The sequence below is a fragment of the Eretmochelys imbricata genome, chromosome 10, assembly GCF_965152235.1.
Source record: "Eretmochelys imbricata isolate rEreImb1 chromosome 10, rEreImb1.hap1, whole genome shotgun sequence".
NCBI classification, from domain to species: Eukaryota; Metazoa; Chordata; order Testudines; family Cheloniidae; genus Eretmochelys; species Eretmochelys imbricata.
The window spans coordinates 49,999,787-50,012,167 of NC_135581.1; the positions used below are offsets into that span (position 1 = coordinate 49,999,787).

The 12,381-nt window shown below is 35.4% G+C and overlaps 1 protein-coding gene across 1 annotated transcript in view; it reads left to right on the forward strand.

Annotated features, from left to right (window-relative positions):
* Positions 1-12,381, forward strand: part of SCAPER (S-phase cyclin A associated protein in the ER) — a 346,678-nt gene that overhangs the window by 273,515 nt on the left and 60,782 nt on the right. The window contains exons 26-27 of the mRNA XM_077827620.1: positions 4,447-4,676; positions 11,617-11,772. Of these exons, the coding sequence (XP_077683746.1) occupies positions 4,447-4,676; positions 11,617-11,772 (386 nt within the window). The remainder of the gene's footprint in view (positions 1-4,446; positions 4,677-11,616; positions 11,773-12,381) is intronic.

Sequence of the window (12,381 nt, forward strand, 5' to 3'; positions counted from 1 at the left end):
TTGAGTTAGGGTTATATATATATATATATATATATATATATATATATATATATATATATATATATATATAACCCTATCTATATATATATAAATATATCTATCTATATATTAATCATTATTAAATGATTGATATATAGATAGATATAGATAGATATATATAATTTAAACATTTAATATCAAAAGAATACTGTATTTGAATATTATAAACGAAATATTTGAAAGTTTACAAATTCATAGATAATGTTTGACACACATCATTAACTCCACACTTGAATCTCCATATATAGACAGCATAAAAAAATTAAATATGAAACCCATAAAATAACCCTTCCATAATTTTAATTATCCACAATCTATATAATTATCAACAAGCAACCTTAACACATTAACTCATATACACATATTCCATATATAAATTGTAAAAATCAACCAAATCTTGCAATTATTAATAATATAATTATTATAGAAAACACCAGTGAAAATAGATAGCACATTAATATAAAATCTTTGACTTGTGTAACTAAGTGCCATGCATTTAGAAAATACAATAGCTTAGACATATAACACTGTAAGAAAACACAAGATCAGTCTGGCTTAAATGCTGTTCATTATAGCAAATGAAAGACTGCTAATACAAAATATTAGTACTAAATAATCTTTTTAAGAAAAAGGTTGCACATCATTTTATATCTTAATTGCACAAGCAATGGAGAGTATATCTTAGTAATTTTAACCCTTGGTGTTCATAGTGCAAGGGTGCCATATTTAAACTGGTATACACTTTTTAAAATGCAGTCCATCTGTTTCAGTAGAGAATTTATTCATTTATTTAGTAGAGAATCAAAACCATTAGGCATGAATTATTTTAGTCAGTGTCGATTACTGGAGCAACATAGTATTTTTTTCAGTCAAACTTGAATTAGCTGAAGAGTTCTCACTGGCTGACTTGGCTCATCACCAGGAACCAGACTATTACAGTGAGTTTTAAATACCAACACAAGACTCAGAGCTAATGAATAATAAAGAAATGTGCATGTTGTTCTTTGTCACTAAGTGTTACCAAATCCCCCCAGATACCTATACAGGGCTAAACTATGGAGCAACAGCATTTTATGAATCCACCAGCATATATTAATTCTACAGGATTTTAAAATTGAATGAAAGAAAACTTCAGACGGTATTGATCATTAATTACAGGGTGGAAAAAGATCAAGTTCTCTGTCATTAAATTGCTTCTACAGAACCACAGCACTGTGCAGACATCAGCATCATTAAAAGCAGTGAGTCCAGCTAGGAGCCATGTTTCTTGATGCATGTACACAAAGTGACAAGATTCTGTCTGTAAAGCTGGCACATCATTCATATTCCCTTCACTACTTGTTTTTTCTATCACCAGATCCTGGAACTTCCAGTGCTCATAATGGGGCAAATCTTCAGCTGGTATAAACTATCATAGCCTCATTGACTTCAGTGAAGCTGTGACAGTTTACATTAGCTAAGAAGTTGCTCCCAGTTCTGTAGCTATATATAGATATATATTATAGCCTTCATATTTTACATGTAGTAAATCTGTCCAGGTATTACTACCATCTTTAGAGTAAGATGCTTCCAGCTGCTGATTTACTCCCTAGCAAAAATAAGCTTTCACAGCTGTGACTTGGGAGAGTCTACAGCTTTCAAAGCAGCACCACATGTTATGTTTCTCACATGACATCATGGTTGTTGGCTTCTGTTACAATCAACAGAAGGTATTCTTCATTGAGGAATTTAGGCCTCATCCAGGTGGCCTAGAAGGTGAAGAACTTAATTTGCCCTTCACCAAGACAAAGATAATACCTTGGCTAAAATGGAGGAGACGAGATTCAGCCATATTTCTGGGTTTGACTGAACCAATTAATAAGCCCCAGATGGAGCTACCACACTATCAGTTGCATTAGAGACATTTTCCTTATTGTCCATTGTGGTTGTCATTAGCTCCTCTTGTAAAACCATTAGCCCGTTTCCTCCCTTTCTGACATTCCAACATGTCGTGTTAATATGACCTTAAATTGACCCTTCTCATAAGTGACTGTTAGGATATATTTCCTAATCTTTATCAGTGGAAACTGTTACAGTGACTCACAGAGGCCAGGATTTCTTTTCCCATTATCTTTTTATTCTTAAATATTATCAGGAAGCTTCTTGGCCCATTCTAGACTTTGGAAGTTTGAACAGATTTCCAAACAGATCTTATTCTTTCAATCATTTCAATGCCACAATCCCTTTGCCTTTTTCCTGAACTCTGATTTGATGCGCTTGGCCTTTGAGATGCTTGCTTCTACACGTTAATTCAAAAATTACACAGGAAGTATCTTTGCTTTCTGATGGTGATGTAGGTTTTTACCAAAAGCCTGTCCATGGTAGCTACAGGTTTATCCGTACTTAAAATGACGATTCATGTGAATAATGACACAATCCAAGCAGTGATACAGACATGTCTGTATATTTTTCTGGGTCTATTGAGTAGAATGGAGAAATCTTCATTCATTTTAGTTTCTTACTTCCATAGTGACAGCCCTCTACCCACAGCATCAGCATCATCCCCAGAAAAGCATTTTGAGGGTATTCAAAGAAGAGATGAGCATTAAGTGTCAAGATTGGCACCAGGATTACAGGCAAAAGAGGCAGATATGAATCAAGGAAGGAGATACAGATGTATCTGAGAATGTTTCTTTTGCCTAAGAAGAGCACTTCTCTCTCTGATATGTTTAGCTTATTTGTGTATTCGATTTTGTGAGTCATTCATCTGGCATTGGCAGTTTCCCTTCATCTAATCTGAAGAATGCAGATAATGCTAGAAAGTTTAGAAGCTATTTTATACTAGCTTCAATATAGCCTCTAAGAGCAGCTTGTGTGTAGGACTGAGTTATTCTTAGACTTTCCATTAGCCATTCACTTATTAGGAGAAACAAATTCTCTAGAGAACTCTCTTTCAACTCTGTGAAGTGGGACAAATATGAGTGGTGTAACTCAACGATGGGCATGCTTGCTAGGGCCAGCCGAAGATTAATCTACTTGCATTGAGATCAACAGCAAATGGTACTGGTTTTGTGCTAAGCTAGGCAGAAGCTAAAGAGCACTATTGGATTCCTTCTTGCTGACTGGAAAATTTATTTCCTCATCCACAAGGTACTTTTCAGTTGAGACAAGAATGAGGCCACCTGTGGCTCTGGCTTGTGTTGCCTACATCTGCTGCTCAGATCTTCTAGTATCCTTTTCCAAAGGGTTAGGTAGTGCAGCCTCCTGATTCTAATATTTTTTCCTGACACTGGTTTCTGAGTTCCATCCTTATCAATAACCTTTTCATCTGTTTTTTTCTTTAGGCTCCAAAGTTCTTCTGGGACAACAATTTCACAAAAAAACAGATATTTAGGGTGCACTCAGTTTTTACATTAAAATAGAGTCTTTCAATCATTTCTGGTGCCTCTTTGTTACTCCTGGAGAAAAGTCCATAGCAGATTTGATCTTGATATTTGATCATTCACATAATTACTAAGTGTGTTGCATTTTCTATCAAAAGGCTCGCTTGTATGTACCATATAAGAAAGACTCAAGTCATTCTCTACTAGCCATCCCCCATCGATTTTGTTAAATATACACTCATCACTATTGTCGTAGCATTCTTCTTTCTGGGCAAGGAGAGGTGGGTGGCATTATCACTGTAGAATATCAATACTTTTGCAAAGTCAGGCAGATGGATCATCAGAGTAGCAAAAGGTACACTTTCCACAAAGGAGCACTGGTGATGCCTCTGTAACATTCCAAGCTTCATGCAGGCTGAGAAGCAAAAGATCAGACCCAAAGATTTAATTTGGGTCTTTCACATGATAAAACAAGGTACTAATCGAGGAGTCAGTGAGCCATCCAATTAGTTTGATTACTTTATAATTTATTAGTTATATTGAAAATATTTTTGTTTTTGCCAGTGAATCGTCATAAGACCTTATCTATACATAATAATTAATAATAATATGTTTATATAGTTAGTTAAGTACTCCCTTTCTATAAGGTTTCTCTTTTAAGTTCATATACACTGAATTCTATTTAGGAATTCCTTCATTTTTATCCATTAGGACACATTCTACACATGCATTTTGCACGCATTATAATTGTTAGAGGTTTCAAATGGCATTCACTGGAAATGGAAGATGGAGAAATGTAATCCTATAGCAATCTGTCTAATAAAGGATGCAGTATTGCATTTTAATGTTCATCAATAATGCTGGAATATTGTTTCCTCTGTTATTATTTATGGTTCTAATGCATGTTTGTGTATTCCATCGGGCTTTTATGATTGTTTCACTGCATGCATTAATTAAAAATATATTCTTAGGAGAACGACAATAGTCTCTTTAGTTGAATTTTACATATTTTATGGAAATGTGTTTATTGTATCTCTTTATGCAGGTTTGTGTTCCAGATGAATATAATGCAATATTAGGAAGAAGTGCAAATAAGCAAGTATTTGAAGGTTTAACAACTGGACTTCTCAGAATCATTGCTGTGGTCTTTAGGTGTCTGATTTCCAGTCTACCAGATGTAAACAATCAGCCCACTGCACCCAAAATAATACAGGAAGTGAAAAACAAGCCCTCAAAAGTTGAGGCCTTTAACACCAGGGTTCAGGACCTGATCAGGTAAAAACTGATGAAATATCTTTAAACTTTTTTTTTATTTTAGTAAAAGGAAATTGCAGAAACTAGCAATGGTAATAAGCTCCTCTGAACCCTAACTCAATAAGACTAGCACCTATGTATGGTTCAGAAGACCACTCAAAGGCTATATATATGTTTTCAAGCAAAAATGCTCTTTCAGAAAACTATGGGACAAATTCTGACCTCAAATATACATGTACACTGAAGTCCATAGAGATTTGTGCCTTTATCTAAGTGAAAAATTTGGCCCTATGATTGTCCAACTTTCTCTTCTGATGTGGAGAAGTTCCCCAACCACAAAATACCTCCTTATTGACACAGGAGTAAGTAAAATTTACTGCAATAATATCACTGTCAATAAACATAGAATAAAGGCAACTAATGTACAGAAAGTCAGAACAGGTTTTCATGGAGAATATAAAATATTCTCCAAATTATGATAAATCTCTTTTTGAAAACTGCAACTATTTGCTCTTAATTGCTGCTCTTGGTTATTGTTTCTATATGTTAAGTACTCGCTACAGTACAGAAAGAAAGTAAATGGTAGGACTTTCCATAGCTTTCTTTCATGTATGAATTATTCCTGTATTTGCTAGTAATTTACATTATACACTTGAGCATTTGTCTTTTATTCCCTGTAGAAATTTGTGTCTCTCAGTGATGTCTGAAATGTCTTCTTTTTTCTTCTTCTTTCTTCTTTTTTTTTTTTTTTTTTTAATCATGTAGGCTTAAAGCACCTCACAGGATCAGTCCACTAGTTTGTTTAACTGTGTTGGATTAACACTGCCAGAATTCTGCCTTTGCATATACATGTTTCCTTTATGTCAGTGGGAATCCTTGTATTATTTGATTGACTGTTCTTTGTGTCATTTTTTCTTAAATAAAGGTGACCAGAATTTTGCACAGTAAAAAGTCCTCTAGTCCATAGTTAGCAACTCTGTACACGGATCCTTACATTATTTTTATATAATATTTTTTGATTCCCAACAGTATACAAAACACAACATAAACACAGTCCCTAGCTATAAGAGTTTACAGTATAAAAACAGACACAGATAAGACAACAGGAGACTTAGAGATCAATAGTGTTGCTTTTGTTTTTTAATATACAGTATGATTTGCCTTTCTTTTACTGGGCAAAAGCACTGAAGTCCCATATTTATCTCTTTTAATACTGACTATACAATCGTTACAGGTACAATACATTGTTCTTCATTGAACTTTTTGTTCTTACTGTCATCACTTCATATTTATCTACATTTATTTTCAAAAGTTCCTGATTCATCCAAACGCAGAGTCTATCCATGTTATTCTGAACTATCCTGCCCTTCTTCTTTCTGTTGATTCACACATTCTTTCTTAGTATTATTAGCAAGTTTCATCACAATGCTATATGTTCGTTCTTCTAAGTCATTAAATAAAGTGTTCTAATTAGTCCTAATATTAATCCTTGTTGCACTCAACTACTCACCTCCTTCCATCTTGGGTAGTCATTATTCCTAATTTCTTCTCTTTGATATCTAAGGAATTCTTTACTTACTCAGGACACTCCCTTAGTGAACTTTAACAGGATTAGCCTTTGGTATGTTGCTATATAAAAAGCTGTTTTAGAACCCACTCCTGCCAGGTGGCAAGCACTCTCAATTCTCACTGTTTTCAGTGGGAGTCAAGGACAGATAGGGTTGGACCCTTAATAATTAGATAGCATTGGAGTAAGCTAAGGACATTATTTAATTCCATTTTACTTTTTCAACTCTATGAGGTATGCCAGGTGTGATCATCTTTTTGAAAATCCAGGCTGATTATTGACTAGCCTCAATTAAACCATAACATTCTTGATGTCTCGCTAGGTAGTCCCTGGTTACTGGTTTCATTATGTCCCCCTCGGGTCTGTACTTTTCTAGATCTTCATAAATCTCTTCTCAGATCATAGTGTTACATTAGTCTCCTCCAAGTCCAGTACCTCTTATGTTTCCATAGAGGTTTCAGATCAATTTGCTAATGGGTATCCTATCTCTTTCTCTTTTGGAATAGACCCTGTGTGGGCCTAGATTTTAACAGTCTACAGATCTTCTAATTTCATGGTCTCTTCTTCTGCCGAGACCCTGATTTTCTTCTTATATTTTTTCCTCCCTTGGGGAATTTGTTCTGAGCATCTGTCTTTTAACCTTTTTTGTGAGCTCATGAGGCAAAGGATACATTTAATTTTTCATTAAGGCCTACCTCTTTAGTTAATAAATTACCTTTTTCATCTCACAGAGCCTGCCTGTCTCCACCACTGACCTCTTGTTCCTTATGCACTTGAAAAAATTGTGATTTATCTTAAACTCTTCATATGCAATTTTGTTTTCATTCTCCCCTCTTCAATATTTTTTCAGTTTTAGTACACTTTACTTTAATGTGTGTTCGTGCAGACTTTCTCTATACTTTGCATTTTATATATGATATTTCATAATATAACTCTTTCTTACCCTTAATTACTCTTTGCACTTCCTTGTTCATCTCCACTGAGTATATTTAGTGGCACACACAACATTTGGGTCGACAATAATTTATCTTTCTGCACTTTCCTTTTGCTTTTTATTTCCTTGCCCTCAGTTGTTTTATCCTATTTAATTTCAGTAATCATTTCTCTTTTTTCTCATAATTCCATGTGCTAAAACACAAATATATACATATTTACACATACATATTTGTGTGGGGGGAGATAGGTATAAATATATACCCACACAAACCATATTTTAGGATGGTTGGTATCACCGTCTATTATTATTAAGGTTGCCTGACACATCCCAATATAAGACCCTGCTTTAAATTGCTTATAACTGTGCCATACTTGAACCATTTGGGTTGAAATTTTCCATACCAGGTATCTGTCACATGCTGAATTGTTCTGGAAAATTTCAGCCCAAATGGTTCAGCCATTTCCAAGAAAGTGGTATGGGGAAAATATGTTGTTTTGACCATGTTAAAATATTCTGGCAACCTTTTCTTTGGGAAGTTCTGGTGCCCCCTTCCTTTGGTGCAGTGACTTGAAATTTGGCAGGTGGGCAACCTTTAAAAACTGTAGCTTGCCCATGCTCTATAGCAGCTTACTAGAACTTTGCAGCTTAATTCTCTGAACATTCTGTCTGCACTGGGCATGCCCCAGCCTGAGGCAACAGGGGACTGAGCAGGACGTTCCCTGTAGTTGCCGCTCTGGGCTGCTGGGGCTGTGCCAGAGCTGGGCACCAGAACAAAGAGTAGGAGAGCCTGTCTCGCCTGTTCTCTTAAAGCCCCCTCTACTGATGGGCAGGAGGAGAGGAGAAAGCTGCCTGAATGGAAAGCAAAGGGGACAAAAGCCAGACCTGGGGGATTCTGGCATTTTAAAGTTTTTGAAACCTTAATAATGTTTTTTAACATAGTTTGTGTGTTACATAAATGCGCATACACACACTATAGATTATATAGAATGACCCCGTTTTTAATTTCAATTCAGTCATAATGTCATATATCACTATCAAAGGCATACGATGTTTTCTCATCTTTACATCGGTGATTTTGTTCTTTCTGTTTCTCAGAATGAAGTGAGTAATTGCTTGCTTTCTTTCCTTTTACATTTTAGGAACATAGAATTTGTGATGTCAAATCAGGCCATTGATCTGTTTAATCAGAAATCTTATCTCCTGCAATAGTTAATCCCTCAGGATGCAAAGGAAGCCATAGAAATAAAAAATACACCTACTTACTTGTGCAATGCTTAACATAAGGGGGAAAATTCTTTTCTGACTCGTGCAGATCTTTTCTCACCCTGAAGGATGAGAATTGATTGTCGTTATGTTAGCCTACATAGCTACAAACGATGTTAATACTTATGTAATTATCCAGCCCTTTATAAAATCCAACCACAGTGTTTAACTCAATGACCTTCTGTGACACTGAATTCCACAGGTTGATTATACACAGTCTGTACTAGTTTTCACTTTTGTTGGTTCTGTTCAAAGACTTTATAGACTAAATCACTCAGGTACTTTGTTCTTGAATGTATCACTTCATTTAGTGTTTCCTAGGTACTTGAAATATCTCATTATTATTTTTCTTTTTACAACTCTTTTTGGGTTTGTTATTTTCTACAGATTAGTTATTTGAGAAGTTACGTGTAGCAAGTTTCTAGTCTACCTGTTTTCTTTCACTTGAACCCAGACAGACTCTCAGCTGCCCATAGTTTCTTTAAGGTCTTCCTGTTTTATATGAACTTTACCAAGTTTTTTTCTTGCTCCTTGTCCTGTGTCCTATCCATTGAGCAATGCTGCCTCCTTAAACCATAGATATACTATTAGACTATACTATTAAAGTTTTCCACAAGTAGGGTAGGCACCCCAGAAACCTCATGGACAGTGAATATACATGATATATGTAGCATTCAAAGGGTTTATCCAGCTGCTCCGCTTTTTTCTTATCCTAAATCTTTGGCTTTCTATTTTTAGCAATTAACCATCAGAAAGTATCTACTTCACTAAATCCAGAATCCCACCACCTGCCATTTCTATGTCATTCTCATTCTTTATTGTTCACTAGTTTAGTGTCTTAACTAGGGTAGGAAATTGACATTTCTCTTGCAAAATGCTGGTTTATGAACTGGTTTTGCAAATGAGGTAATGTCCTAAATATATAAAAATTATCAAGATTGTTTTTATGCCACTACAGGAGCTGAATACTTACAAAAACATGGCAAAGATAACATAAGAGAGCAAAGTAAATACTTTTTTTAGTCTTAAACCCCTTGTACTTACATTTTATAATTAGTGCATTTTAAAACTTTTTTTTTAAGCCTGGTATAATGTTGACTGATAAAAATCTAAGAGGACAGCTGTAGGAGGAAGGCAAAACAAACAGTTGTCATAGATACCAGTGACCTCTAAAACTTTATTGTTCGCATGTAGCCCCTCCCCCTTCCCAAACAGGTTTTCAAAGAGTGTGAAATTTCAGGATGTTGTATTCTCCCCATATCTGAATGAGAGGGTGGGAGGTCTGCTTATTGATATTTTGTACTGCACTGACATCTGAAACGGACAGGGCCAAGCACAGGCATACCCCAGACCTAAGAAGATACATGAGAATCAGACTAGGCCCTTCACCTGGGGCACTTTAAGGGATCTGATTCTAACAGGGGAATGAAAGGCATGGTGACAGAGTAATAGTGCAATTAGGAAAAAGGAGAGGAGTGGGTGTTTTAAATTAGCCACAAACAGATAAATTAATATTATTAAGAGTCTTTCACCTCCTTGCCACTTTATCATGTTTCCTTTTGGAGATATTTAAAGTAAGATGTTTGACTGAAAAAAAGTTTCAGTGAAAATATTTGCAACTCTATGGGAAAAGTTAATGTGCACTGCATAAGCAGCATCAACTAACTGCAGCGCAGTCTGTGTACCACGAGAGCAGCTAGGCTGAGCAGAGATACTGGAACTACTCTACCATGGCAAAAATTTCTAACTAAAAGGAAAAGGGGAGGGAAAGCAAAGCTTTGTAACTCTACTCAGCTGTATGCTTAGTTCCTGTGGGGGGAGAGTGCTTTATGTCTCTCTTGTTGCCCCCAAATCCCATTAAGGAATGGCACAGATAGACTGGGAAGAGTTTCCTCCATTTCTTCTCTGTCAGAACTATTATAGCTTACAGCACGTTGCATCAAGGTTGGGCAGTAAACTAAAGGGGAGATGGAGGGATCCTTGGAGTGCCAATAAGAACATAGAGATTTCCTTGGAGAAAAAGGAAGAATAACATTGACCAGAAAATGTGTACCTTTGATAATCATTTGTCATTATTAACTTCAGTTCATCTCCTGTTCATCTCCTTCCCCTCCTGCTGCTCAGAGATAAACAGCACTCAGCATTTTAAACATCTAACTCCCTAGCTATCTTCTTGGTATTTGCCTGCCAATGTTGGAGAGCATGTTTATGACCTGTATGGTGAACGTCAATTGCTTAGATCAGAAATCTACAAGACATCTAATACTTACAACTTTTCACAAACTTACCTGAACAGTCAAGTGTAACTAATAATCTTCAGTCTTTTTTTAAAAAGATTTTAAATGGTCTTTTAATACTGCAATGAGATTCCTACTTTGTACACAATGAATTTTTATTCATAATTACTTATATTGTTTCCAGTAGCTGTCTGTCAGCTGTGTGAACTTCGGAAAAAAGTCTGATTTCTATCCCTGCAGCTCTTGGGGAGGGGGTTTAAGAGTGGGGTGATATATCTGGGGAGATGATCTGGGGAGCAGCACTTTGAATGGAGTTGAAGGAGGCAAGATGGCAGCAGCTGCAGCCAGAAATGATGAGATATGAGATGATCAGGGCCTGGACCAGAGTTTTAGCTACCACAATAAAAAAAGTCATCTAAGCGTAGAAAGCTGTTATCTAATTGTTATTTGTTAGTCAGTTAATTGTTGCCTATAAAAAAAAAAAGAGTATATACAGTAGTCATTGCTGGTTTATGTTGTAATAAGATTGCATCTGGATAACATCATCTCATTCTTGTGTTGTGTTCTGGGAACTTTTTCTCTTCATGTTAAAAAAAAATCATACTACTGCAAAAATATAGAGATTATTATAAATCATTTAACTATGGCAAAATTCCACTGTCCTTCTAAGAGTATTGTAAAATAAACATATTCATTCATCTTACTTGTAAAATATAACAGAAATTACCCTAAGATAGACAGATCTCTTAACAAAAACTTCTATAGCTATAGAGGGCCAAATCTAAGATTATTGCAGTTTGAGCTACTTTATTTAACCTTTTATATTTGTATATTTGTGAATTCAAAACCTGTTTTTTATTCAAGTTGACATTGATAATGATAATACTAAAAAAAAAAATTCATTGAAACTGGCAGGGTGCCATATCTTAATGCAATGTTTTTTCCCTCCACTTCTAGTTATGTGGTGAATATAGGATTGATAGACAAATTATGCTGCTGTTTCCTCTCCGTCCAAGGTCCTGTTGATGACAATTCAAAAATAGCTACTTTTCTGCAAAATGCTACAGCAGTGTTACATGGAATGTGTCAGCTCTGTTTTGCTGTCAATGGAAGGTAAGTGTGCTTACTGCTATTATTTCTGATTTGCTCTTTCACCTTTTCTTTAAGCATCTGAAAAGCAGCAACCTTTGTGGCCACAAGTATATCCTTCTCATGTGGAACTGAACAGTCTAGGTGAAGTTCTAGAGTAGAACTGTTTTTAGTTTAACCAGGGTTGGTAAAGATGCTGGTATCAAAAGTTCACTGTGTCCACATTTTGGCTGTACAACTATATTCAGTTATCTGCAACCATCCTAATAGTAAGTAATTTATCCGAATTACAAACTTTGTCTCCTTTACTCATCATCATAGAAAATGTTTCATCACTAGTAATTTTAAGTAATCAGTCCTGAGGATTTCAATATATGTTTTCTTAGCAGCTAAACTCAACTGTTAAGTAATTTATTTCTTGTATGGTCTAATTCAGTCTTTGTACTTTAAAATTCCAATTGCAAGAAGGAAGTGATTTTTTTTTTTTTTGTAGGTACTCATTCAGTGGAATTCATCCTGCAGGACAGTAGGGATTTTAAAGGTTCAGGATTGTACATGGACAGGATCATTTGAATAATGAATTTTACTTGTAAAATAAATACATTGGCCACATAATAAATAAGCTAGATTTTA